We start from the raw sequence: 27,917 nt of genomic DNA, 5'->3' as shown, positions 1-27,917 counted from the left end.
ATGGGGTCCCTGTTCCGGAGCGAGAGCATGTGCCTGGCGCAGCTCTTCCTGCAGTCGGGCACGGCCTACGAGTGCCTGAGCGCCCTGGGCGAGAAGGGCCTGGTCCAGTTCCGAGACGTGAGTGTCGCCCGGGGACTCGGGCCCCCTTTCTGCCGGCGCCCGGGCCCGGCCGCGCCGCTGCCCCTACTTCCCAGACGGGGAGGCTGAGGCTCCAGCCCCCGGCCGGAGTTGCCGCAGAGCGGGACCGAGCCCAGCGTCCCGCCTTAGTTGGGAACGCTCCGCGAGGGCTTCGGCAACTTCGGGGTGTGCCATCAGATGCTTCCGCGCCAGGCGCAGGGCTAAGCGGGAGAACAAATATGATAAGGCCTCTCGGAGCTCTTCTGGAACTTACGGGGGTGGTGGGGGACAAAGATTGGACGAAACAAGTCCATAAACAAGAAAACTGCTATGAAGAGAATAAAAGGCCGGTATGAGGGTGGCTTGGCTGGCGGTGGTCAAGGTAGGCTTCTCGGAGGAGGGGACGTTTGGGCCAAGACCTGGTGGGAAGGAGCTCGCCCCGGGAAGGTCTGGGCGAACGCGGTGCCGGGTCAGCCCAGAGCCTGACTTGGCGGTGAGCCTGTGTAAGCTCCTGGAGGGAAGGGATCCTTGTCGGTTTCCTTCACTGATGTGGGCCGCTGGCCTGGTAGGGAGTGGGAGCTGTGTCGCCAACAAGTAACAATAAACACTTGCTTATGTATCTCTTTACTTGTTTATTGTTTGTCTCCAGCAGGGACTGCTAACCCCCAAGGGTAAGGGCCTTGCTGGACTTGTTCACTCCTGAGTCCCGCAGCCCTTGGCACTTGTGGGCCTTAATGGGCATCTGTTGAGTGAAGCCACAGGCTTTTATTGAGGGCTTGCTCCGTTCCAGATGCTGGGTTTGGTGCTGGGGACTGAGTGGCCAGCAAGGAGGACAAGGTCCCTGTGTTCTTGTTGCTCACTGCCTGGGAGGAGACAGATAATCACCCGGATTATGCAGTGTGGTCGGGAAGAACAGGGCGTGGAAGGGAGATTATTAAGCCGGACCTGGTACTGACGGATGGAACTGAAAGTCACCTAGGTGGACCTGTCATTTCCTGGCCACAGCTCTCATCCCCTGGTTGTTTCTGTTCATCTTTTGGGGGGCGGGGCGTACTTCACTTTGAAAGGGAATGCCCTCCCTGAGCTCTGATGTCAGTGATCCTGGGTTGGCACCCTGAGGCAATCACAGTCAAGAGAAAACCCAGGGGGACGGGTGAGGAGGCTGCAGGGCAGGCCCCGATCTGTTCCCGGTTCCTGGAGCCACTCGGGCTCCAGCACCCGGCACCCACGGACCTGGCAGGGGCTGTGTGCGGCCACAAGTAGCGCCTCAGAGGCTTAGGAAACAGTCACCGGGGCAGGTGGAGCTGTTCCGTCCTGTTAGAGCTCCGGCCAGGAGACGCGCCTGCTCGAATCTCAGAGGTTTGAACCAGTGCCCCAGTCACCACCCGGACTCCGGTTTCACTGCTGGCCTGGGCACTGGGATCCTTTGGAACGGAAAGTCAGTGAGGGAGAAGAGTGCAGTGCGTCTTTTCTTAGCAGGAAAAGAAAACTGAAATGTTCAATGGTCTCCGTGGGGCGCTGGGTCCTCAGAGCCGGGTGAGAGGGGGGCGGGGGGGGGGGGTTGCATTGTGTGAGAGCGGCGGCAGCAGCAACACATGCCTGCAGAACGTCCCATCGCACCTGGCGTTTCCCCGCACTTTCCTGGCGTTTTACCGACTTTGCGTTCACCCGATGGGGTCCCTGACGCCAGCCTTTCCTGGCTTGCATGGGCTGAATGATCCTCCGCCTTTAAAAAGATCGTCCTTCTGAGGGAAAGGAGGTGGGCCGTGGGCGTCTGCAGTGACAGCCAGCGAGCAGCCCTGGAGAAGAGGTTATTTAGCGAGCCGTGGGCCCCAGTGAAGGGTGGGAGCCCCTCTCCCGGTGCCAGCCTGCAGCCCGAGGACGAGGATGGCTTTCCCTGCCGTCCCTCAGCTGCCACAGTGGGGACTGGGGTGCAGACCAGTGAAAACTGCACCAGGCACTCCCTCACCCCCCGCCCCCCCCCCTCCCCGGCTTTCCTGAGTTAACTGTTAGGCCTCAAGTGAAGCTGCTTCCTGTCCCTGGCCCCGAATGAGGGTGATGTCGCCTCCCTGAAAAGGAAAGAGACATAAATAAACTTTGTCAAAGAAACCACCTACCGGGAGGAAGCAGTGACTTCACCTAAGGTGGTGGTGGTGGCAGCGGTGGCTGTCCAGCCCACGACGTTGGCACCGTGGCCGCAGACACGGGCCTCTCCGTAAGGGTTCTGTTTGGAGAGCCACAGTGTCCACTCAGACTTACGGTGTTGGGTAGGGAACAGAACATGGGAACGGAGATGTGGCGTCGCTCGTGGCGGGGTTTGGTGCCTGGGCTTCCCCTTCACGTGCCCAGCTCGGTGGGAACAGACGCGCCTGGGGCGTCAGGAACCGGAAAGTGGTCACTTTAGACAAGAGGGAGTTCCAGAAATGAACGTGACTGTGACAGACAGAAGTGAAACTGGGATTTTTTAAAAATCCTTCTTCTGGTTAATTCTTTTAAAAAGACTGAACAAGAACTACACCTTTGGGCCCTGGCTGGTGTGGCTCAGCAGACTGAGCACCAGCCTGCAAACCAAAGGGTCACCAGTTCGATTCCCAGTCAGGGCGCATGCCTGGGTTGCAGGCCAGGTCCCCAGTAGGGGGTGTGCCAGAGGCAACCACACATGGATATTTATTTCTCTTGCTCTCTTTCTCCCTCCCTTCTCCTCTGTCTAAAAATAACAAAATAGAATAGAAAAAAAGAGCGAAACCTTCGGGGTAGATACTCTCATGTTTGGGCAGTTTCACACCTGGCTGCTGCCTCATCTGTTTGTTGAGTGTGCCCACACACAGATGCTGCTTGCGCAAAGAACCCTTGCCCTGACTGCCTTCCACACGAGTGAGTGCTGTCAAGTTTTCTGTTTTACAAGTAATACGTGTGGAAAAGGACATATACTGGGGAAATTTGGTAAATAGAACAATAAGATAATAACTTCTCTGATTCTAATACTTAGAAGTAAACACTTAAACTTTTTGGTTAATATTGGTCAAACATGAATTTTTAAAAATAGTTTATTTATTTTTAGAGAGGGGAGAAGGAAAGGAGAGAGAGAAACATCAGTGTGTAGTTGCCTCTCACGTGGCCCCGCACTGGGGACCTGGCCTGCAACCCAGGCATGTGCCCTGACTGGGAATCGAACCGGTGACCGTTTGATTCACAGGCCCGCCCTCAGTCCACTGAGCCACACTAGCCAGGGCCAAATGTGATTTTTTAAAATACTATTTTTAAATGCACATATGTATATATTTATGTAATTGGAACCACACTGAAAATATCTTTAATCTTTTTTAGACGCAAATCATGGATACCTTCCTGATTTTATTAAGTATTTTTTTACACTGTTACTTACTGTTTTGAGCTTGGTGCGTGCGAGAAGTCAGGCTGAGGGAAGAGTGTGTGGGTGCAGTGACTGCCTGTGTCCCCAAAGTCTGGCCACTCACCCCACCCCCGACCCCCGGGAACATGATGGAGCCAGTCCCAGGTGTGCACTTTCATTTACAGATTATTTCAGACAGTATCTCTCAAAGGTAAGGCCACATAAAAATCATGACCGTAATATCCTTATCACACCTAAAATTTTAAAATAGTTTCTTAATAGAATCAAACCCCTTAGTCACTTAAAACGTCACTTTTGACAAGGGCTTCGTAGCCCGGCTGGTGGTGCGGGTGGCTGGAGCGTGTCTGGAAAGCCAGAATCCCTGGTCGGGCGAGCTCAGGAGGCGGCCGATGGGTGGTGTCTCTCTCTCCCTTCCTCTCTCTAAAACCAGTAAATGCGTCCTCAGTGGAGGATTAACAACAGTTAGAGTTAAAAAAGTACATAAGTTACACGACCGAATCGTACTTGTTATACGGCTTCACTGGTGTCTGTGACAGAACCCACTCATTTCGGCCGCGCAGGTCACTGAGCTTTAGAAAACCAACCGACCTGTGCATCCGGCACCCCAGTGCACCCCCGTGTTCCCGGACAGCGGGCCGTCCCCCCAGCCCCAGGCAGCCGCTCCCGGGCCTGTCCTAGAGATGGAATCACGCCCGGTGCCCTGTGTGCCTTCCTCTGCCGCCCTGTGTGGAGCATCCCGACTGCTCTGCCGCTGAGCATGCCCGTGGGTGCTCCTGAGCGGTGCCGCCTGGTGCTCCACGGGGTGAGGACCGCCTGTCATTCCTCGCATCCGTTTTCTCCTTTGAATCAGCTTCTCCCAGTGCCCGAGGTCAGTGTCTTCCAGACACACCTGTGTCCGTGTCCGTCGTTCTTTCCTTGCGTTACACTTCTCCGCGGAGTAGCTCTGGGCCGGAGGGGACCTCTGGGGTGTCCTGGGAGCCGTTGCCGGGTCGTTGTCCGGGCAGGGGGCGTCGGTTTGTGCCCCCGCTGAACGGTCCCCGAGGGTGCGCTCTTCTCCGGACCCTCGCCAGCAATACTGTGTTTTTTAAAATAAATTCACTTTTTAAGTTTCGGAGCATTCTAAGAAAATTTTTTATTCTTTTCTCAGCTCAATCAGAATGTAAGTTCTTTCCAAAGGAAATTCGTTGGCGAGGTGAAGAGGTGTGAGGAGCTGGAGCGGATACTGGGTGAGTTTATTTTAATAACCTCAATAATTGTTTTTATATGAGCAAACCCTGCTCACGTGAGGAAAACCAGAAGACACAGATGAAACAGGAAGGAAGGAAGAAACCGCCGTGTTCTCGCTCTTCAGAGGTATAAATACTGTTACGTGGGCCAATGCTGCTTTTCCGTGCTTTTCACCACTCACCCGTGCAGGGGAGGGCTTCCGTCCGGGACGGCCAGGTGACTCTGTCGCAGGCGCTGCGGCGTCTTTTCACAGCAGCGCACCCACTGGCCTGTCCGCGTTGCCGGTGGCTGCACGCTGGGCACCGATGAACATGGTGTCGTTCATTCATTCGTCCGACCCCTCGTAGTTGAGTGTAACTTAACATCGTGCACATGTTCACATGTGACTCAACGTCCTGTGTGTGTGCAGAGGAGGCAGGCAGCGGCGGGCCGGCCCGTTGACAGTGACTCCTTGTTCCCGGGTTCCCTCCTGAAGGGGTTAGATCACGGTCTCCTGGCTGTTGGCTCCTGCGTTATGCAGGGCTGCAGGAGGTGGGGTGCGCTTGGCCGGGGCCCTGGTCTTGGCTGACTGGTGGGTGTCAGAGTAGGGCTCCCAAGGGTGTGGTCGGTGGGCTGGGTTTCCTGGGGCTGGAGCCACACTAGCCGGGGCCCGGACGGTGTCTCCAGCGAGACCAAAACACTGCGTGGTCAGCAGTCCTGAGGCCCCGTCCTGAAGGCAGGTCACTGCTGACCGCCGTCTGACGTCCTTGGTGCCTGATGGCGAAGGCGGGGGGGGGGTGGACAGATGGGGGAGACAGGGTCCTGGCGAGGAAGTGGGGCTTCTGCGAGGTCGCAGCGGGGACGGTGGCAGCTCTGTCTCTGGGCTGCTCCGGCCCGGCCAGCTGTGCCCTTCCCCTGCCCTTCCCTCTGCACGTGCGGACACCGCTGCCACCCAGGGTCCTCGAACTCGAGTGCTAGAATGAAGAGAAAGGGGGGATCCCAGGGCGCGTTTCCCGGGTCCTCGTTTCTGGTGCCGCCGCTCGCTGCTCCGTCTGGGCAGCGTCCTCCCCGGAGAGGAGGTCGCAGCGGGCGGCCTGCGGGTCTGGTGGCACCGGCAGGGTTTTTGGTGCCTCCAGACGTGAGTCTTCAGGCGGCCCAGGAGAGGTGGGTGCAGGCCGCGCTGGCCGGCGTGCCCACTGCTCGGTCGTGAGTCTGACGCGTGCGACCCTGTCTCCACAGCGTACCTGGTCCAGGAGATCCACAGAGCCGACATTCCCCTTCCGGAGGGAGAGGCCAGTCCTCCGGCTCCGCCTCTTAAGCAGGTCCTGGAAATGCAGGTAACTTGCTCCCGCCGCTGCCGCCGTCGTTTCCCGTCCCAGCTGCAAAAGTAAAGTCCGGCCCCTCCGAGCCCCACCAGCGCGGGAGGGAGGCCGTCAGACCAGGCTCGGGCTCCAGGAGCCACCGTTGCCACCTCGTTTCAGGAGCAGCTGCAGAAGCTGGAGGTGGAGCTGCGGGAGGTCACGAAGAACAAGGAGAAGCTGAGGAAGAACTTGCTGGAGCTGATCGAGTACACGCACATGCTGAGGGTGACGAAGACCTTCGTGAGACGCAACGTGGAGGTACGGGCGGCCCGCCTGCCTCTCCCGCGGGAGTCTCCCTCCTGTCGGGCCTGGTTGCGCGCTTGGTTCCCGGCGACACGCTGCCGCTGCCCAGAGGGGCTCTGGTCTGGGCTGTGCTCCCAGCCGGACGTGCGACGGGGGAAGAGCTCCGTCTTTCCCCTGTCGGTTGCTGTGAGCAGTTACAGCGCCTCCTCTGGGTAAAATGCTTTAGTTTGCAATGGAGGAAAATCTCTTTATGATCGTGAGAAAAAATTGAACGGAGGAAGTTCAGTTCTAAAGTCGCTTTTATTTCCAAATTGCTAAGAGTGGAGGAGGTAAGAAAACCTGATTTAGGAGGATAAGGAACAGCCTACGTTGTATTCCTGCATTCACCTGAGTATCAGAGAGGAGTGCGTCTCTTCCGAACTTAGTTTCACGTCAGACAATTACCTTGGATTAGGCGATGACAAAAATTATAACTCTTCTCTTTTAAAAAATTTATTTATTTTTAGGCTGAGGGGCAGGGAGGGAGAGAGGGACAGAAGCATCCATGTGTGGTTGCCTCTCACACGCCCCCTCCTGGGGACCTGCCCCATAACACGGGCATGTGCCCGGACTGGGAATTGAACCGGCGACCCTTTGGTTCGCAGGCTGGCGCTCAGTCCACTGAGCCACGCCAGGCAGGGCTACGACTCTCCTTTCATGTAGACGTCTGCAAGCAGCTCGCAGATGAGGGATGCAGAAGTCGGGAAACGTGACACGCACACTCACGCTTCCCGGGACACACTGGGCTTCCGCTCTCCTTGCAGTTTGAACCCACTTACGAGGAGTTCCCCCCCTTGGACAGCGACTCCTTGTTGGACTACAGCTCTATGCAGAGGCTGGGAGCGAAGCTGGGGTAGGTGACGCCTGGGCGTCGGGCGTCGGGCCGCGCTCTGCCGGGTGGGTGCTGGGTGCGAGGGCGCCTTCGGAGGCCGGGGCTCGGGGCTCGAGCGGGAGAAGGCGGGGCTTGTTGAAGAGAGCGCGTGTGTCTGGGCCTGCTGCGGCGAAGGGCCTGCGCGGTGAGCTTTCAGCCGCCGACGGGTGTGTGTGTGGCGGGTGCTGCTGCTGCGGGCACAGTGAGCTGGGGACAAGGGCGCTTGTGCTGGTGTGACCTCAGCAACCCCGAGCCACCGGGTCCCTGCAGCGGCAGGGCCTGCTCTGCGTGGCGGGGACACGGGCTGAACTGAGTCGGTTCACACGTGACCCAGATTCGAAGCGTCTCTCGTTCCTCCAGAGAGAGTGGATTTTTGCACCCGTTAGGTGCCTGAGAGCCCACCGCCCACCGGAGTCATTTCACATCAGTTTCTCCACGAGGCTTCTTTGTTGTTGTTTGTTTGTTTGTTCACTGTGTGTTTGATGAGCATCTAAGCCCCAGGCCTGAGTGAATTCTCAGCTGTGGCTGTAAGTCCTCCACGCAGACTCCCCCACCCAGAGTGGAAGCGAGTGTCCTTGTAGGCTCCTCTGCAAGGAGATGGACTTTTTCCTCATCCCTCCGTGCACCGAAGGCGTAGCCCCCTGGGGGGGGTCCCGCCTCGGAGGGGAGAGGGTGGGGGTCAGTGTCGTCTCCCCTGGGCACACCGTCGCCCGACTCCCGTCACCCACGCCGGGTGGGAGCTCCAGGCCAGTGTGAGGCGTCGGGGTGGCCGAGAGGTGCCGTCGCTTTGATTTCTTAGAACGTCCCTAACCCGAGGCTCAGCTCTGCGGCGGGAAGGAAGTGCCAAAAGCTCTTGATCCCACGGTTTGGATACTGGGTGGTTGGTGGCCATCCATGTCTCTGCCGTGCCGGCCGAAATGGACATCCTCGTCACGTCCCGAGTGTGTTTGATGAGAGTCCCCTGCTCCCCGCTGACCGCCGCCTGCCCGTCCACGTTGTCTCCCAGCTTCGTGTCCGGCCTGATCAGCCAAGGGAAAGTGGAGGCGTTCGAAAGGATGCTGTGGAGGGCCTGCAAGGGGTACACCATCGTGACCTGCGCGGAGCTGGACGAGCCCCTCGAGGACCCCGAGACGGTGAGTGTCGCGGCCCTGAGGACAGTGGCAGGTCCTGCACGGAGCGCGGGTGTTGGCCTGGCGCCTGGGCCTCGGTGTCCCGGGTGTGGCTCCCGATCGGGACTTCCTCCTGGGCGGCCACAGTGCGATGTGGAAGCTGCTGTGGAAACGTGGCCGCCTGCCGAGCCTCGGCCGCAGCTCAGCATCTGCTGGCCGTCCCGGCGCCGTCTTCCACAGTGGAGGAGCTAGGGTGGAGGAGCTAGGGTGGACGCGCCCCGTGGACTCCGTGGCCCCGGCTCCTCGAGCTCCTTCCTTCTGGGGAACTTCTCGGTCTTCCCTTGACTTTCATGACCTTGACATTCCCAACTAGCACCAGCCCGCTGTTTTGGGAGCCTGCCCGTTGCTCAGTTTGGGTTTGTCTGACACGTTCTCACAGTGAGGTTCCGGTTCCGGTTCCGGTCTGTCTTTGGCAGGAAGGTCACAGAGGTGACGCAGCGCCGTCCCCACTGCACCGTCTGATCTGTCCGTGGTCTCCACGCTCCTCTGACCGAGCGGCCGGGCCCCCGAGCCCTTGGTTGGCTTCAGGGGCGGCTCTGTCAGTTGTTTTCTCAGTGTCACCAGGCTTGTGACCACGTCGGCCATGGCCTCCTCACCCGCTGCCACCCGAGTCCTTGCCTTCAGGACCCGTGGCCTGCCTCGCTGCGGCTCCGACCTGCTCACACCCCCTGGGCCCCAGCGCTCCGGCCCCGGACGGCTCCCTCCTCTCTCCGCTCTCGGGGTCCTCTGTCAGTCTGTGGCTTTCAGTGCCGTCCCCCAGGCCTGGCTGGGGCCTCGCCCCCAAGCACCACACTGGTGTTTGCATCTTCCTGTAACTTTCTGGCTCGTGCCTAAAGCTGACCTCTCCTGGTCTTTGCCCCCAGCCTGCCCTGCCAGGCCTGCCCAGCCCGGCAGGTGGCAGCCCTGTCTGCTGGCCGCTCGGGGCCAAAGCCTGGGGGTCACTCTGGGCCCTCCTCTTCCTCACCCCCGGTGCCTAGTCCACAAGCAGGTCTGTAGGCCCATCCTTCAAACAGAAGGAGCTCAAGCCCTCGTCACCCCTCCCCTCCCCTGCTCCAGGACACGAGCCCACGGACCTGAAGTGCTTCCGTTTTGCAGGAGCCTCCACCCACTGAGCTCCCCGCTCCCGGCCCCCGGGATGCCCCGGGCAGCTGCTGTCCAGTCACTGCTGTCCTCCACATGCCGCCTCCCTCCCAGCAGGAGGCTCAGACCCTCGGTCACGTCTCTCCACCTGGTCACACCCCTGCCCTGCCCTGTCATTTCTTCACTGTCTTCTCCCTGGGCTCCCCCTTGCTCCAAGGGTCTTGCCCCTCTGCCCTGTGGGTGCTCCCTGCCACTGCTTTCCTTCAGGTCACGTGTCCCTCATCAGGGAGGCGTCCCTGTCACCCCGTCTGGGGTCGCAGCCTCCCTCCCTATCACCCCACCGGCCTTCTTCCCTTCGTCTCACTTACCCGCACTTGACACTGATGTGTTTTCCGTGCTTCCTCACTCCGACTGGAAGATGAGCCCCACCCCCACCCCCCCGGTTAGGGGGCCCAGTCTGTTCACTTCGGTGCCACGTTCCTGGCACCGGGACAGGGCCTGGCACACAGGCCCCAGTCCCGTTCCGGTTTCTCTGGGGGGTGTCCGTCTGTAAGGGCAGTCAGGCCTGGTCACTCACAGTCGTTCTGATCCGTGAATTCCCCGCAAATGCTGCGCCCCCGCGCCCCAGGGCCACGGCGAGGTGCCTGCCAGCCTCCAGTCCCAGCGTTTTGTCCAGCCGGCAGCACTGGACAAAACTTTGTTTCTGCATTTCTTTGTGAAGATGCCTTAGTGAGTAGATGCTGTCGGTTCGTTGACCTTGATCCCAGCCAACAGCACCTTCCCTCACGCGTGGACGAAGCTTACCTGCCCTCCCTGCGCTCAGGGACACGGGCCGGTGCCTGAGCGCTGCTGGGGGCGGGGGGGGGGCCGCTTCAGCAGCACCGTCACCCACTGAGAGCAGGAGTGTGTGAGGACCTTGCGCCGCGCGCGTCCTGATAAGGACGTTTTTTTACAGTTTGAGGTGAACCAGCAAGTCACCTTGTCCATGTGCATGTTGGGTGACTCACGATTTTTGTCGCCCTGCACGTCTGCAAGTGACCAAAAAAACACCCCACATCATGAGTGTCGGTTTGGGGGTGAGGAGCGGTGTTGGTGGTGATTTGCTGCTGTGGGACCCGCGGTGCTGAGGGCTGGCGGACGGACCGAAGCGGTGACCGAGTTTGTGCTGCCGGCAGAGCCCTCACGGCCGTGGCCGCGGAAGTGACCGTTGTCCTGCTCGCCCCGCAGGGAGAAGTCATGAAGTGGCACGTGTTCCTGATCTCCTTCTGGGGAGAGCAGATCGGCCACAAGGTCAAGAAGATATGTGACTGGTAAGGAGAAGCCGCGCCCCTCGCTTCCGTTTATTCCCTTGTGTCCAGCAGAAGGCGCTGGTGCTCCCCGAGGGAGCCCCTGTCGGAGGAGAGATGAGATGCGGGGGTCCAGGGGCTGCTGGGTCTCGTAGGGGGGCATCACCACTGTCACCCCACGTTTTCAAATACTGAACTTGTCCTCTCTCTTGCCAGGACAGCATTTCAAGGAACTTAAAAGTAGAGATCACGTTAGTAACGTTGTCAGATTGCGGGTTTTTTTTTTTTTTTCTTTTTTGAAATCGAGACTTAAGATCCATTGAAAAAAGAATCAAACTGTCGTATCTCATGCCTCCCTGTTGCTCTCAGCCGGCCGCATGGAGACTTCGTGGGGCTGTGGTTTCTCTCCTCTCCCACATGGGGCGGCTTGCTCCCGCGCACCAGGGGAGGGGGTGGCGGGGGGAGGCACGTGGGCTCCGTCCCACCTGGGCAGCCGCGGGCGGGTCACCACGTCATGGTGTCCTCCGGTGAACACGGGGAAGGGGCGCGGCTCCCCTCGGGGACACGGGAGCCTGCCTGTGACTCGCTCTTGCCAGCGGCTGGGAGAATAGGCACAGCCAAACGGACACGCAGGAGAGGGCGCGTCGCCTTCTCATCCGCGGGGGCCCTGCAGACGGCCGCTTGTCTGCCGGCGTGGCAGAAACACTGCCCCGGCGCAGCGGCCCACGGTGCCACGGGCGTCCCCGCTGGGGGTCAGGCGGAGGGCGGGGCTAATTTTAAGAGCCAGAACTTAAAGGGAAGCATTGAGGCGGGTGGGGTGGCCGCAGTGTGGGCAGTGGGCTCAGCCCTGCATGGCCCCCCCCCCCCCACCGTGTCCTGGCGTCACGCGGCCCCTGAGACTGGTGGCGCTGTGAGGTGGGGGAGGGGCTCACCGCAGCACGCGGCCCCGGGCGGTGCCGGTGAACCAGAGCTTCTGTCTCCCCTCTACTTCTCCTCTTGAAAGGCAACTGCCGTCGTGTGTTATCTTTGTGTTCCCGTCTCAAACTCGTGTCAAGATTCCCACCTGGGGAGGGTGGCGCGTGTCTGGAGGTTGGAACTGGGCGTGATGTCGGGAGTCGTCCCGGCCAGGGAGAACCGGGCCCCGCGGGACGTGCGCCTGCCTGGGTTCTGTCTTCCAGCTACCACTGCCACGTGTACCCCTACCCGAGCACGGCCGCCGAGCGCCAGGAGATCCAGGAGGGGCTGAACACCCGCATCCAGGACCTCTACACCGTGAGTGGGATGCCACCGCCTCGGCCGGGCTGCCACACGTGTGTGCCCACGCGCTTCCTGCTTTCCCGGGCGCGTTTCGGCCGTGACCAGTCAGGCGTTTTAGGAAGACTGGAAGGTCACTCGCCTGCCCCCTCTTCGTGGCGGCTCTATCCCAGCAGCCTGTTCGAAACCTAGAGAGCGACAGGCTTTGAAACGAAAGCTCACCTTTGTGGTGACGGGAGTGGGACTCTCCATCGGAGGGGACAGACGAGCCCGTTTCAAGTGTGGCTCTTGTTTCCCGGGTCTGCTTATGGCGGAGGGGCTCTCGGTGGCAGGAAGCCGGCTGTGACCTGCTTAGGCCAGAGGGGACTCCTGGCAGGATGGGACGGGAGATGGGGGCCCACCGGGTTGGCGGGGAGCCGGGCCGAGGTGGGGAACAGGCGGGGACCTGGGGGCTCTGCTGCTGGCCGGGCCGAGCTGCTGCTGCAGCCACCAGGCCTCCTGGCCTCCCCCGTGGCCCTGGGGCCGTGTCCCTGAGAGGCCGTGTCCCTGAGAGGCCGCTCCAGGATAAGGTCAGACAGGCTGCACTCAGGTATTCCCCCTGCCCCCGGGTGGTGCTGGGCCCCGGGAGGAGAGGCAGGAGCCCCCCCCACCCCCCCGCCCAGCTGTCTCCAGGGCCGGCGGGTGCCTGGCGGACACTGCAGGTCACCCGCTCTGCTGAGCACCCGCTGCTGTCCTCACGCAGGTGCTCCACAAGACCGAGGACTACCTAAGGCAAGTGCTGTGCAAGGCCGCCGAGTCGGTCTACACCCGCGCCATCCAGGTGAAGAAGATGAAGGCCATCTACCACATGCTGAACATGTGCAGCTTCGACGTGACCAACAAGTGCCTCATCGCCGAGGTCTGGTGTCCTGAGGCGGACCTGCAGGGCCTGCGCTGGGCACTCGAGGATGGGTCGGTAAGGCCGTCCCGCCGGGCCCCGCTGTGCTCGCCCACCGGGCGATCAGACCTGCGAGTGTGGAGAGAGAGAGAGACCGAGTTTCTCGGGGCCACGGGGGCGCCCGGGCCTCCTCCTGGGGCCGGGCTGCTGGAGCGCCGCCGTTTGCCGTTCCAGGCGTGTGTGCGGGGTTCTCGCCTTGCTCTTCCGTGCGAGGGGCACAGTCCCCCCATGGGAACGTCAGAAATGCCGCGGCCACGGCGCGGCGGCACCGCCCGTGCCCCGCTCAGAGGCGGCCAGTGTTTTAGCCCAGGGGTGTCTGTGCGGCTCTTCATCCTGGACAAGCAGACACCAATGGGTGGTTTTTCTTTCCTTTTCTCACAAGAGGTCACATGCTGGGTATACTGCTCTTTTCACCTAATGAAACTTTCCTATTTTTAAAAAGATTTTATCCACTTAGTTTTAGAGAGAGGGGAAGGGAGGGAGAAAGAGAGGGAGAGAGAGAGACATCAATGTGTGAGAGAGAAACTCCGGTTGGTTGCCTCTCGTGAGTGCCCCCTCCAGGGGCTGAACCCGCAACCCAGGCCCCTGACCTGGGAATCGAACCAGCGACCTCTCGCTTTGCAGGACAATGCCCAACCAACTGCGCCACACTGCCCGGGGCAAACTCTTCTGTTTTTTAAAATAACTGTTTAATATTCCGCTGGATGAGTGTGTTCCCGCAGGGCCCCGCCGGCCCGCCGTGGCCGGCGTCCGTGCTGGTGGAAAGGGCTCCTGGAGAGTAAGTCTCTCCTCCTTCTCTTCCTGCTCCCGTGGCAGAGAGAGAGCGGCGCCACGATCCCCTCGTTCATGAACAGGATCCCGACGAAGGAGACGCCGCCCACGCTGATCCGCACCAACAAGTTCACCGAGGGCTTCCAGAACATCGTGGACGCCTACGGCGTGGGCAGCTACCGGGAGGTGAACCCAGGTTGGGCGTCCGAATGCACGCGTCTGAGCACGGGCCTGCCGCTCGGGGTGCGCCGGGGTGCTCGCCGTGTGGTGCTCGCCGTGGGGGCCGGGTGGAGGGAGCGCCCCGCCTGGCCCGGGTCAGCAGTCCCTGCCTCCCCGCAGCGCTCTTCACCATCATCACGTTCCCCTTCCTCTTCGCCGTGATGTTCGGGGACTTCGGGCACGGCTTCGTGATGTTCCTGTTCGCCCTCCTGCTGGTGCTCAACGAGGACCACCCGCGGCTGACTCAGTCCCAGGAGGTAACCCGTCCGGCGCCGCGCTCGCCCCGTCCGCCCGGGGGCGCGAGTGCCGATGCTCTTCTGTGGCACCGAGCGAGCGAGCGGGGGCTGGCTCTCCAGTGCTGCTCGACCCAGACGGCAGAGGTGTGGGCGGGTCCTCCCGGTGTGACGGGGGCGTCTGTGGCGTTGCCTCGTTTCCGGAGCCCCGAGGGGGGCGTGGAGAGGAGCGGGGTGGCCGAGGTCTCGGACTGGACGCACCTCCCCTGCCGCGTCCCCGGCCCAGCGCCTGCCTCGCCCCACAGATCACGCGCATGTTTTTCAACGGCCGCTACATCCTCCTGCTGATGGGGCTGTTCTCCGTGTACACCGGCCTCATCTACAACGACTGCTTCTCCAAGTCCGTCAACCTCTTCGGCTCCGGCTGGAACGTGTCCGCCATGTACAGCGCCGGCCACTCGGCCGCCGAGCGCGGCAGGATGGCGCTCTGGAAGTACGGGTCCCCTCGCCGCACGGGGGTGGGGCAGGAGGCACGTTGGGTCGGGTTCCGTCCTCCTCCTCCTCCTCCTCACTTGCTTTCTGTTGCAGCGACAGCGTGGTCAAGCACAACCGGGTCTTGCAGTTGGACCCCAGCGTCCCTGGCGTGTTCCAAGGCCCTTACCCCCTCGGCATCGACCCCGTGAGTGCACGCTTCCCCGCTGTCCCCCCAGGCACGCAGCGGCGCGGCCCCGTGCTGGCTGCCGTGGTGGTTTCTCTCTCACCGTCCGGCAAGGGTCACGGGCTTCATCTCTTCTCTCGGCGTCCTCTTCCAGTCACAGTTTGCAGGCAGTGTTGCTGGGTGCTGGTTTCAGGGGTGCGGCCGGCACGGCGGCGGGACAGTCGTCCACATCCCACAGGGCCCCCCCCAACGTCTCCAGTGCCCACCCGGCACCGCACGGGCTTCAGTTTAACTGTAAAACGGGCACGGCAGCCGCGGGGTCTGCGGGCAGATCCGCAGGGGGGGCTTTCTGCGTGGGAAGGGTCTGGGTCTGGTGAGAAGCCCCCCCACCCTGGCTGATGGGCCCCAGATGTGCCCGGCCGCCCCCCAACCCTGGGCCTGGTGCTGGTCACACGTGTCCCCTTCCCGGGTGTCCGCGAGGACACGCAGACACACACAACAGGCGTTCTCGTTCTCCTCGCTTTCCCCAAGAGCCGGCTCCGTGCCCAACTTTAAATTTCGCTCCACGCTCACGGGGAGTGCCGGCCGCACACTGGGCTCAGCCACGCGGCCGGCCCCCCTCTCGGCCCGTCCCAGCCCGGCCTCGCTCTCCGAAATCCCGGTCCCGCTTCGAAGCGATGAGTCTGCCCGTCTTTCTTTTCCTTTCTGCAGTTAAACTTTACTGTAAAACACGCTTACGGGACAGTGTATCGAACGTGTCCCCGCCCAGGGCCAGAGACCCCGGGACCCACTCGTCCCCCGCCCCACCCCCGCCTCGCCGCCCACAGAGGGGACGCTCCCTTCCCCTGGGCTCCGGGTGCGTGTCCTCCTCCCACCCCCGGTGTCCCTTCCCGGGTGCGTCCCCTAAACTCGGCCCCGCTTCCTCGGCATCCCGGGAGCTCGTGTTGAAGATGGAACCCCTGTGGCCCGGGGCTGAGACAGCGGCGCCTCTCAGAGTGGAGGGTCGAGAGGAGCGGCCGTCTTGACCTCAGCCCGGAGCCCGCCTGCCCCCCAACCCCACCATGGTGCCGTGCACCCCGGGTGTGGGGCGCGGGAAGGGTGTCACAGCTCGCTGGGTCTGTCTGTTTTGTCTGCAGATTTGGAACTTGGCCACGAATCGTCTCACTTTCTTGAATTCGTTCAAGATGAAAATGTCTGTGATTTTAGGGATTATCCACATGACTTTTGGAGTCGTCCTGGGAATATTTAACCACTTGTGAGTACAAGCTCTGTAAAAGCTGTGTTCCTGAGCCTAGCCGGGCGTTCGCGGTTTCGCCCCTGGAGGGCGGCCTGCACAGGCCGGGGGCAGCCGGGGGTGGAGTCGTGCTGCGCGGTTCCGGTTGGCGACACGGGGTGTTGGCTGTCCCGTCGGCTCCTTCGTGCAGCGGGCGTCCCTGCGCACAGAGCACGTGCCCGGCGGCGTGCGTGCCACCGGGGGGCGGGCAGGGAGGGCAGGAGACGAGGCACTTACACGTCCGAGTGACGGGGGCAGGCAGCGTGTATTCCTGCACGTTCAGAGACTTGACTTTTCTCGTTTTACCATTTTTTTTTGTAAGTTAGGAAACTCTGTTTGTCTGTGAGAGCTGGTGTAGTGAGAGAACGGGGTCGTGTCTTTTTCCTCCGACCAGACCTGGCGGCGTCTGCTCTCGAGACGCCCCTGAGTCCCTGGTGTGGGTCTCGAGGCGGATGTCGGGGGGCTGAGGTGGGCTTCCTCGCGGGAAATTGACCGTTTGCCTCGGTCCCGTCTCCTCTGCGGGTTGACGGGTGCCTCTGATTCCAGGCACTTCAGGAAGAAGTTCAACATCTACTTGGTTTCCGTCCCAGAGCTGCTCTTCATGCTCTGCATCTTCGGGTACCTCATCTTCATGATCTTCTACAAGTGGCTGGTCTACTCCGCGGAGACCTCCAGGGCCGCCCCCAGCATCCTGATCGAGTTCATCAACATGTTCCTGTTCCCGGGAAGTGCGACGAGCGGGCTGTACTCGGGCCAGGTGAGGGGTCCCTTCCGCCCCCCGGGCCGACGGGCAGCCCTCCCGCAGCCTTTTCTGTGGCCGGGGGACGAGGGCCGGTGCTCTCCCCGGGCCGCCCGGCGCCCGGGCTCTGCTCCTCCCTGTGGCGTCCCAGGAGGACGCCAGCCTGCTCCGGACGCTGTGCTGGGGGCGCCGGGCGAGCAGCGGAACCCAGACCTGCCACCGCACCGGAGCTGTCAGAACATGTCACTGGGGGATCCCCGAGGGCGGCCCGGTGCCTCCATTTGTCCCGTGTCTTTGAAATCAGTCCCTGACCGAGGCTGGTCACCAGGGCATCGGCCTCTGGGCCGCAGCACGGTGGTCTGCTCCGGGGCTTCTTGTCACTGTGCGTCTGTGTGGTGCCACCCGTGTGCAGTGCGGCGCTGCCGGTGGCCGAGAGCCTGGTTTCCGAGGGCTGCCTGCCTGCCTGCCCGCCCCAGCCCTGCTGTTCCCTCCGAACACAGCCCTCGAGTGCTGTGCCCCGGTCCCCTCGTCTGTGAGATGGCCGTGGAAACCGGACCCGCTCGTCCAGAGCGTGGGGTTGGTGCCTCGGAGCCCTCAGCAGAGTGCCCGGCCCCTCCCACGCGCTCGGGGACGGGTGGCTCAGGGCCCCGGACACACACCTGCTCTGCCTGCCCATGCAGCTCACAACCCGGATGTGGTTCTGCCCACGGCCCCCGTGGCCCCCACTCCCGTTGGCATTTCAGGGCGAGGGCGCTGGTTGTGCAGGACCAGAGCTCACACACGGATGCTGCCGCCTGTGTGGCCAAGGGGGCCTCAGGGCTCTGGGGACCCGTGTTTGTCGGGAGGGCCCCAGACAGGGCTGAGCAGGGGACAGCGCCCCCTCTGGTCACCTGTTTAACACCCGCCTCCCAACCCTCTGACCCACCCCCACCGCGGTGCCTGTGCCAGCTTCGCTCCCGAGTTACTTTCAAATAAGTGTGCAACTTCTTCCGTTCTTAGGAAATGTTTTTAGTTTCCTGAATGCTATTTCTGTATTTTTCATGTGTATGAGTTCACGCTCCTGAAATAGTTACTGTAGTTAAAAAAAAAAAACAGAACCGAGGATATAGAAAAATGTACAGCTTCTTTTGTATTTTCCCACCGACGGTGTTTTCAGAAATAATAGCTGGAAGTAATAGCTAGAGTTTGACTCTTTAGAGTTTTCCCACAGGTTCCTCCCTGGCCCAAACGAAAGCCTGTTTGCGGTTCTCGGCGGGGTCGGCCCCCGGCGCCAGGACCCCGCTGTGGGTTCAGGACGCGGCCCGCCAGCCCCTGCGGTTCGGCTCCCGCCGGCTCACGCTCCTTGTTGATACACGAAGGGGTGTTTCGTGTGTTCTCCGCCGCTGTGGTCATGTGCACACCGCCGTTGACCCCTCCTTCTGCGCCCCCAGGAGCACGTCCAGAGGCTGCTGCTGGCCGTCACCGCGCTGTCCGTGCCGGTCCTCTTCTTGGGGAAGCCCCTGTTCCTGTTCTGGCTGCACAACGGGCGCAGCTGCTTCGGGGTCAGCAGGGTGAGTGCGCGGCCGGGCGTGCGTCTGTGGACGCGGCACGAGGTCTCTCTTGGCTACGGGAGGTTTGGGGAAGAAAGCACCTCTCGGAGGTCCCCGGCCTCTCGTTCCAAAGCCAGAGCTTCCTCGGTGTAGACCTGGGGCTGCCTGTTCTGCAGATGAGACGCGCCCGGAGCCGGAGCCGGAGCCGGAGCCGGAGTGTCCGGGCGCGGAGACAAGCCCCGCCATGGGGGGCGGGGTGGGGGGGCGGACCTGCCGGCGGTTCAGACGGAGTCCTGCCGGTCAAAACGTCTTATTTCTTATTCTTGCCTCTTATTATTTTTTCCTCAAAAGTAATTTCATTAATATAAAAATATATAATTTAATTACAGAAATTGTGGGAAGATGTTGAAAATAATGCCCTTAAGTTTTACTGCTCAATTATGAGTCACCTTAAGTTTCTTTCTAGACATGCATTTAGTTTCTCATTTTATTCCCTTTTAAAAAAATTGTGGTAAAACACACACAACACATTTCTTTCTTGAGTGTGCTCCAGCGTGCACAGTCGGGCACGAGGCACGCTCACACAGTGGTGCAGCCACACCCCGGCCACCCTCCGTCTCCAGGACGACCGTCTCCCAAACAAAACCCCGTCCTCACGAAACACTCACCTCGGTCCCCCTCCCCCCGCCCCAGCAACCGCCCTTCTGCCGCCCAGCTCTGGGGGTGTCTAGTGTGGCCGCTCCTGGCACCCCGCCTGTCCTCTGCTGCGGGGCCCCCCCCCCCCCCCCCCCCCCCCGGGCAGAGTGGCCTCCAGGAGCTTCTGTGCAGCAGCCTGTGCCAGAGGCTCCTTCCCCCCCCCAGGCCGACCGTGCTCCACTGGGCACCGCCCGCCCTTTGTTCACGGTCCGCTCACCAGCGGACACTCGGGGTGTGTGCACCTGTTGGCGGCTGTGAACAACGCTGCTGGGAACACGGGCCTGTGAGCATGTCTTCAGGGCCTGCACCCGGGCGTGGGAGTGCTGGGTCGGGCTCTGGCTCCGGGCTCACCGTCGGGGGAGCCGCCACCCGGGGTCCCCCTGCAGCAGTGCCCAGGGTCCCGTCCCTCCATGCCCTCACTGACACGTGCTCTTTAAAAAGCATGTCGTTTTTGCATTTTTTATCTTTTCTTCGTTGTGCTGTTTTACACAGTAGTTATCCTAATGGGCGCGACGTGCTCACTGTCCTTTAAAGAACGAACGTTTCACCCCCGAAGGGACGGAGGTCGCTCAGACCGGCGAGGGGGCTCTACCTGGGGCCGGTCTCGCTGGGGCTCCGGCCGGCAGCGCCGACCGTGTCTCCGTGTGTTTGCCGGCAGGGCGGCTACACGCTCGTGCGGAAGGACAGCGAGGAGGAGGTGTCCCTGCTGGGAAGCCAGGACGTGGAGGAGGGCAGCGGCCGGCTGGAGGACGGGTGCAGGGCCGTGACCGGCGAGGAGGTAAGGCGTCGCGGGCCCTCGGGGGTGTGGACAGCGCGGAGGCTGCGGGTGGTGTCTGCAGGCGGGGCGCAGGCGTGCCGGCCGGGCCGGGAAGGTGTCTGCGGACCGGAGGACGACGCAGGCGCGGGGTGGACCGAGAGGGACTTCATTCCGGGGGTTTCTTCACGGGAGGCGGGTCGGTGCAGACAGGCAACCCGGCCGCCCGCTCGGACAAGCCCCGCTCCCCGGGCCGTTTGAGAGTGACTCGGGTGCTGACGACACACGACACAGGGACGGAACACAGTGCACACCGCGGGCCGCACCGCCGGTGGCCTCGCGTTGGTGATTGTTGTGACCGGTGCTGCCAGTGGCTGGTCGTGCCGTTCTGGCCGTCAAGGACAAGAGTGGCGTTGGTGGCACAGCACGGTGTGGGACACGGGCAGCCGTCACCTGGGGGCTCTGGGACGCTTCCCCGGGAGGCGAGGTGGGCGCAGCACGATGCGTCAGTGAGGTGGCACGCGGACCCGGAGGTGGGGCCCGCCCTGTCCGGTCGGCCGCTGTCCAGGTGGCGAGCCCGGGGCGGGGTGTGCATGTCGCAGTGTCGCGCCCCGGAAGTTCACCTGAAGTTACCAACCAGCGTTCCCGCGACACACTTAAATGAGCAGATAAAGCAGAAGCGAAACAACCGTCACTCACGGTTTCCAGATGCTCGTCTGGCCTCGTAGTTGTCATCATCATACGTCAGGTTTCGGTTTTACTTCCGTCGTGTCCGCTTCTCGGTGGGATTTGTGGTGGTCACGCTGCAGCGGCGGTTACCTGGTGACCGACCACAGGTGCCACGGACGCTGCTTCCCGAAGACGCCCGTCCGGGCAGACCTGCCCTGTGGCCGTGAGACGGACGCCCGGTGCACGCTGGCTGCCCGGGAGCCCGCCAGCTCCCGTCGGGGCGGAGCCCCGTGGCCCCAGGGTGGTTGGTCCGTGAACCCCGATTCCGGGAGGCCTGGGGCGGTGTGTCTGTGCCAGTCCGCTCCCTGTGCTGCAGCCGGGCGGCTCCGTGGCATGGGAGCCGTGGCCACAGCTGGCTCTGCACTTCTTTTCTTTCTTGAAGTCATGTGACCAGCATTTTTCTTTTCTCTCTCTTTTTAATTAAAGATTTTACTTACTTATTTTTAGATAGAGGGGAAGGGAGGGGGAAAGGGAGGGGGAGAAACATCGATGGGAGAGAGAAACACCTCATGTGCACCCTGACTGGGGATTGAACCCACAACCCAGGCCTGTGTCCTGACCGGGAATCGAACTGGTGACCCTTCGTTTTGTGGGGTGACACCAAGCCCACTGAGCCACACTGGCCAGGGCTGTGCTGGGCTCATTTTCTTCAGTCTTTCAGAGGGAGAAACACCCCTAACTGCTCACGACTGTCAGGAAGACTCACGAGGAAGCTGGGCTTGGCCTGGCTCGGGTCACTGCAACAGCAGGAATTACTGTCTCACAGTTCTGGGGGCTGGGCGTCCAAGATCAGGGTGCGTCGGGGTCGGCTTCTCCCGAGGCCATTCTCCTCAGCTCGCAGGTGGCTGCCTTTCCCACGTCCTCGCTCAGTCTTTCTCTGGGCGCACCTGGGGCCATTCCCTCTTCCCACGGGGCCCCCGGGCTTTCTGATGAGGGCCCGGGCCACCTGACCTCACGTAACCCTCACTCACTCTTCCTAAGCCCTGTTCTCCAAACACGGTCACCTTGGGACTTAGAGTGATTCAGAGATCACTCTCAAGTTTGGGGAGCACGGTTCAGCCCGTCACTGCTGTGGCTGGGGGTACAGGGCTAGACGGAGAGGAAGCAGTTCCCCCCAAAGAAGAGAGGCCCAGAGCCGGGCGGACGGGACCCAGCGCTGTGCCGCTCCGGTGTGCGGAAATTCTCGGAAACTCCTTTGGCTCACCAAGGGAGATGGAACCTAGTTTCTGTCGTTGACGTTCTGTAATCGGTGGTAATTTAGTGTTTCGTTTGGGACGGCGGGTTAATTCCGAGGAACATGACCGTGAGCGTGTCCCCGAGTCCCCGCAAGCACGCGTGTGGTGTGGCACTCGGACGCTGACGGTGCCGTGTTCTCTCTCCCCCAGTTCAGTTTCGGGGAGATCCTGATGACGCAGGCGATCCACTCCATCGAGTACTGCCTGGGCTGCATCTCCAACACGGCGTCCTACCTGCGCCTCTGGGCCCTCAGCCTGGCTCACGCACGTAAGCGTCGCCCCGCACTGCGGCGGCTCCCGGGGGTGCTCTCAGGCTGCGAGGGAAGCCCAGCGCCATCTGTCGGAACCAGTGCGTGTTGTTGGGTCTTAGCTACTGAGCATGCGGAGCCCCGGGGCGGCTGTCGGGCCTCGGGCTGCTGTGGGACCCCAGAGCCAGGAGGGCCTGTGGCACGGGCACTGCCGCGCTCTGTGCCGTCACCACGGTTGTTCGTGCCGTCGCTGGTACTGTACTGTCGGCCCCGCCTTCCCAAGCAGGAGCGCGTTGCTCCCAGGCAGGCCCTAAAGCCGTGCCGGCCAGTGGTTCTGGTGACAGGCGGTCCTCCCTGTGCACGGCCAGGATGACCCTCAGCCACATCACACGCGTGCCCCACGGCAGCTGGTCTCCACAGTGCAGAGTCCCGGCTTCACTGCCGGGTCACCGCACACACATGCGCGCACACACACACACACACACGTGCACTCCGTGACCAGTGCCCAGTCCCTCAGTCCTGGCAGAGCCTGCCGGGACCGGTCGGTTCCTCTGCCTGTGCGTGTTCACACGCAGACAGCAAAGCACGTGGTGGCTCGCCTCCCTGTGCGCCAGCGGCAGGCCCAGGCGGCACTTTCCGGAATGGGGGCCGCGTGAGGGAGCTGGCCGGCAGAGGGCAGAGGGCAGTCAGGGGCAGCCACCTGCCTGCGCCGTGTCGGGGGCAGCTCGCCCGTTCTGCGAGGAGAAGGCACAGCGTTCAAACCACCCTGGATGCGTTTTTTTCTTTTTTGGAAAAAAAAGAGAATTTAATACTCAATGTTTCCTATGTTTTAAAAATAGATCTATTATTTTTCATGTTTTATGCATTTATAAACTGACAATAAAGCGTTTTTAGTGGTTTGACAAAAATTCTCCAAGCCACGGGGATGGGGGTATTGTTTCCGCTGATCACTGAGCCTGCTTTGGGCGGCCCGCCCCACGGTTGCTCTCAGGGCTGTGCTGCTGGGCGGAGCCTGCCCGTGCCGGGGAGAACTCCTGGTGACAGGGAGGGTTTACGTTTATCCTCGTCGCACTGATGTTTTTATGAGCATGGCCGAAAGTCTGGGACTTCGTGGCTGGAAGGGACCTGGCCTGTCGTCTTCATTTTGCAGAGGAGGACACTGAAGCCCAGTGAGGGTGGGTGCTGACGCAGGGACACCCAGTCGGTCACTGGTGCCACAGCCAGGACCGGATGCCCGGCTTCCTCCCCCCTGGCCCAGGGCTGCGTGATCTGGGACAGGGCCCACCCCACCCCGGTTTGGCTCGAGAGCTCTCACTGGGAGGCCGGCCTCCCATGTCCCTGGCCTGCCTGTCCCCCTCCGTGTTGGAGACGGTTCACACGAGCAGCGGGTCACGCGTGTGTTCTGGTGGAGGCGGGCGCGGTCAGTTCGCCCACGGCAGCTGGGACTCGCCGGAGGAAACCCGGTCCCGCGAGCTGACGGCGGCGGCTCGCTGAGCGGGAACGGCAGCTGACTGTGCGCAATGCTTCCTCCGCAGAGCTGTCCGACGTCCTGTGGGCCATGCTGATGCGCGTGGGCCTCCGGGTGGACACCACCTACGGGGTCCTGCTGCTGCTGCCCGTCATCGCGCTCTTCGCGGTTCTGACGGTCTTCATCCTTCTGGTCATGGAAGGGCTGTCTGCGTTCCTGCACGCCATACGCCTGCACTGGTGAGCGGGGAGCGGGGCGCGGGAACCAGCGTTCGCAGCACCCCAGCTCCTCCCCCGACACGTGCACACGAAACCCACACACGCTTCTGTGCTTGATTCAGGCTACTTCTTCCTCACGTTGGGATCGGCGTGTTCGGATCCCCTGCGTTATCCCTGGGCTGTGTTTCTGAATCATTACCACTGGCGAGTAAAAGCAAGCTGACGCTCGCCCAGTGATTATGAATGGTCGTGTTTTCCGTTCACTCTGGGCCTGACAGATCGCTTTATCTTGTAAAATACCTCACACCTATTTCTTAATATTTCACGGTGAATGTCAGGTTGTTTGTCCGCATATCCGGTTATGAAGGTGGGGAGAGAGGACCGTAGTGCAGGGTGTGGGGTGACCTGCGTGTCAGCGTTTCTGGTGCACACTGAGAAAGCCCAGGTGGGGTGGGTGTGCAATTAAGTTTCATCTGAGTGCAAATAATTTCCCCCCAGGGCACGTGTGGAACGGAGCGGTTTCAGTGCAAGAACTTTTTTTTCTTAAGCTTAGTAAAAGTTGCTTTAGGAAATGTTATTTGCAACGTTTCTTTAACACGTGGAATTTTTCTTTTAGGGTAGAATTTCAGAACAAATTCTACGTTGGTGCAGGCACCAAATTCGTCCCTTTCTCATTCAGACGCCTTTCGTGGAAGTTCAGCGACGAGGAGGCGTGACCACGTGGCCGCGCCCGGCCAGCTCTCAGAGTGACAGAGAATTATCATGTTGTAGAAATTCACTTAGGTCAGATTCACGATGGGGAAAATTCTGTCTTCATTGATTGCCTTATGATATAGCCAAATAATTCTGTAAGATATACCTCTTCCTCATGTTAAATATTTTGTAAAGTTGATCGATTTTAGATACGTAAATCTATTTCAGTTTTTATGATGAGCAAATATAAGTTAATGCCAACAGCTACGCTAAAGTTATTTTTTAAAATACAGACTTGGGGGAGAGAAGCCCATGCCAAATGGCTAACTGAAAATGGTCTTAGATACTTAATTCCTTTTCACCTTATTAAAAAAAGAAAAAAAAAACAGAGTTATTCTGTCACCTGAAGTCAGATAATATTTTCCAACAGCTGAGTTGAGTCTAGTTTTTTAAAAATGTTAATGACGGATAATCAAGACATGTATTCTGCTTGACTGAAAGTATGTGAACCTTTTTTATTGTATGCTGTCCAATTACGAGCAGGAGATGGTTTCTACAATTTTGTCTTCTTTTATAATTGGGGAAACGGGGTAACAGAACCTACAACACGTGGTGACCCTACTTGTATGTATTTTTAAAGACCTCTCGCCCTGTTGTCCCTCCATCAAACCAGAGATGATGACTGTGTGTGTGTTCGGAGAGAAACCGTACTCGGAGCCTCGCAGCGCAGTGTGCCTGGCGGAGGCGTGGCACAGGCTGGGTCGGACGCAAGTGACCCGTGCAACTGGACCCGAAGGGGTTTGTGCTGCGTGAGGGAAGGGTAAAAAGCAGTCTTCTGTGTATTTTTATAACAAAACATACGTTAAGATATTTTACCATAAAGAGATTGGAACCTACCCTTGAGCACAATACATTGATAGTTCTTTTACTTTCAGACTAAGTCTAAAGAAAGGTCTGATGAAGGCATTTAGAGTTAATTTGAACTTTAAACTAATTGTTAAACTAAACTTTAAAACTAATTGTTAGCCATTAACTTGGAGTCTTTAGTTTAAGTTCGCCTGCCCCCTTTGACATTTAGTTTTACGTGAATGTCAGTCCCGTCGAACATTCCGATCTGTCGTCTTGTGAATTATGCTCACTTTTCATATTCTGTTGTAACTGATTTTAGATAATTATTTTCAAAAAGAAATCTGCAGTATTTCCGCGTTCTCACATTTTCTGTGACACGCCCAAAGGCCCGTTCGCCGCCGTCCTCCCTCGCCCTGGCTGGCGGGCGAGCGTGGGGTTCTCGTCACAAGCCGACGTGATTGATGCAGGCGCTGAATCCAGGCGTCTCCCTCTGGGCGATCTCAAGGCCCGTGTGCTGAGGGGCGTGTCCCGCACCGTCATGACACAGCTGTGACTCTGACATTAAACTTTTTAAAATGTAGTGCAGATCCTACGCTGCCCCTCCATGAGGTACTACCCAAAGCCATCTGGAATTCCTGGGTCTTGTCCTTGACATTGAAATAGCAAACACAAAAGGGCCCCGATGAAACTCCGGAAAGCGATTCTGCTCTCCGAGTTCCCCCAGAAAGTTGCACAGTTTTGGGGGTGAGTACGAAGTGCAAATAATGCCGTCCAGGTTCAAACTTGTCCCTCGCGGGTGGTCATTTTTTGATTACTTCACTCCAAGGGCCTGTTGTAATAAAACGGTGGCGGACTCACCCCAGGAGAGTCACGATTTCCGGGCACTACTAGCTGACGAGGAAACGCAAGACGTGCGGCACCTGCAGGCACGCGCCCTGGCCCCACCGCTGCTCGTCTCAGGGCCACTTTTACATTCTAGTGCACACCCGTTCCCAGGGGGTGGAACGGAGAGTGAAGGGTCATTTTTTCCATCGAAACTGTAGAATGTAATTATAGTAAACATTAATAGTCCTCACAGAACTCTCTAGGAATACAGTTTAATGGTGTCTTTTAGGCACCAGGGGGAGTTTTACTTCTTGGTAACAGCTCTTGGTTCCAGGGACCTGTTTGCAGAGCGGTCGCTTTGTTCTGCCTGTAAGCCTCCAGTAGGGCCGTCGCGTTACAGTCCTCAGCCCAGACTCGATTCCCTCGACAGCAGCTCTCAAGAGGAGCGCCGGTCATTGTGAGATGATGCCAAACACGCTTGCTTCCCTAAAGAGAAGTGTCACGGCGACCATGCCTCCAGCCCTCATTCTCTGAGTGAACGGAGCCCTAAAAACCCAGGGGACTCCTTCAGGGAAGTAGGCTCTGGCTTCATCCCGCAAGGTGACTCAATCACGCCTGTTAAGAAGTGCAAAGGTGTCTGATCAGGTGCCTGAGCCCTGCGGCCTTTCCGGTCATTGTGGGTACGGCTTGGAAAAGACACCTTTCACCGAGTGCCCCTCTGCCCTCGCTGCTGGAATGGGCATTTTGGAGCAACATTCTAGTCTCAGTTTTCAACCTGTAACAGTTGAAGAAGTCACAGCAGATAGCATAGGTAGCTCTTAGGGACATTTTAGAATCTTGTTCATTTTGGAAAACCACACACACACAAAATAACTTCAACAACTGTTCTTCAGTCTGCATTTGAACACAATAACATTTCTGGGTTAAAATTTTAAAACCAGGTTTGCTTGCATGTCATCTGGTATATTTCCAGCAAGATTATGGAGAAATCTTACTTCAAGATAATGAAAATAAGGCAGTTCCGAGCGATAGTTTCCTGATAGCCAGGCCATGGATGCTGAGCTTTGATTTATCATGTTAAGGAATACTTAGAACTTGCCGCGTGTTTCCTACAGGGAAAACGGACAACTAGGGGCTCAACTCTCTGCAGGGGAAACAACAACTCCAAGCTCCCCAAATGCATGAAAGGACAAATTTGCATCTTCCTATCAGTATTGAACTTCTTTTTACTGATGAACAATAAATATGTCTATTTTTTAAAACGTGAGTGTTTTTTGCTTTATTACACCCCGGTTTGGCAAGGAAGCCAAAACACCTGGCTCCTTCCGCGACCCAAAACCCTGTAAAGGGACTAGTCTCTTCTTGGACCTCTTTCCAAGGTATCTGCCCTTCCAACGTCCTTCAAGCCATAGCAGTGTGGGGCTCAGACAAATCCTTCCTGGTCTTCAGCTTTGCCTCTGCCACTCAGGGATACTTGTGACCTTGTGTGGTCACCTCTCTCCACAATTTCTTTAGAGCAGCACGGGCAGGACGCTGGCACAGGACGACGCTCCTGGCGCACTGCGAGTTTTGCAGTCGGCTGCCCTTGGTCACAGCGGTCTGAGAGCAGCTCCCGGCTTCTGAGGAGCATGCGTGCTGCCCAGTAGCTGGGCGCGGAGAAGGGCGGACCCACGTCGGGATAGGGGGAGGGTCCCCTTGCTCCACTGCGCGCAGGCTTGTGAGGTCCTGGCCCTTCCCCAGGGTTCGCCGTCACCCTCCCTCCGGCGTTTGGGTTCGCGCCCCTGGGAGCGCAGGGGCGGGGTGCAGGTTTGTCCCGTGACCGCGGCCGTTGTCCGGGCGCCCGT

General features: G+C 59.7%; 1 protein-coding gene across 1 annotated transcript; it reads left to right on the top strand.

Moving 5' to 3' along the window:
- Positions 1-25,509, top strand: ATP6V0A2 (ATPase H+ transporting V0 subunit a2). The gene is made up of 20 exons (XM_028528075.2): positions 1-117; positions 4,638-4,716; positions 5,936-6,033; positions 6,178-6,315; positions 7,104-7,192; positions 8,217-8,343; positions 10,687-10,769; positions 11,924-12,017; positions 12,742-12,954; positions 13,753-13,903; positions 14,047-14,183; positions 14,465-14,652; positions 14,748-14,838; positions 15,954-16,072; positions 16,637-16,847; positions 18,260-18,379; positions 19,713-19,832; positions 21,923-22,040; positions 23,556-23,727; positions 24,323-25,509. The coding sequence occupies exons 1-20, from the start codon at positions 1-3 to the stop codon at positions 24,420-24,422; spliced, it is 2,565 nt and encodes an 854-aa protein (XP_028383876.1). The 3' UTR covers positions 24,423-25,509.
- Positions 25,510-27,917: the final 2,408 nt, after the last annotated feature.

The sequence above is a fragment of the Phyllostomus discolor genome, chromosome 13, assembly GCF_004126475.2.
Source record: "Phyllostomus discolor isolate MPI-MPIP mPhyDis1 chromosome 13, mPhyDis1.pri.v3, whole genome shotgun sequence".
Lineage (NCBI taxonomy): Eukaryota > Metazoa > Chordata > Mammalia > Chiroptera > Phyllostomidae > Phyllostomus > Phyllostomus discolor.
The sequence above is the reverse complement of the archived record's forward strand: the minus strand, read 5'-3'. Positions and strand labels throughout refer to the sequence as shown.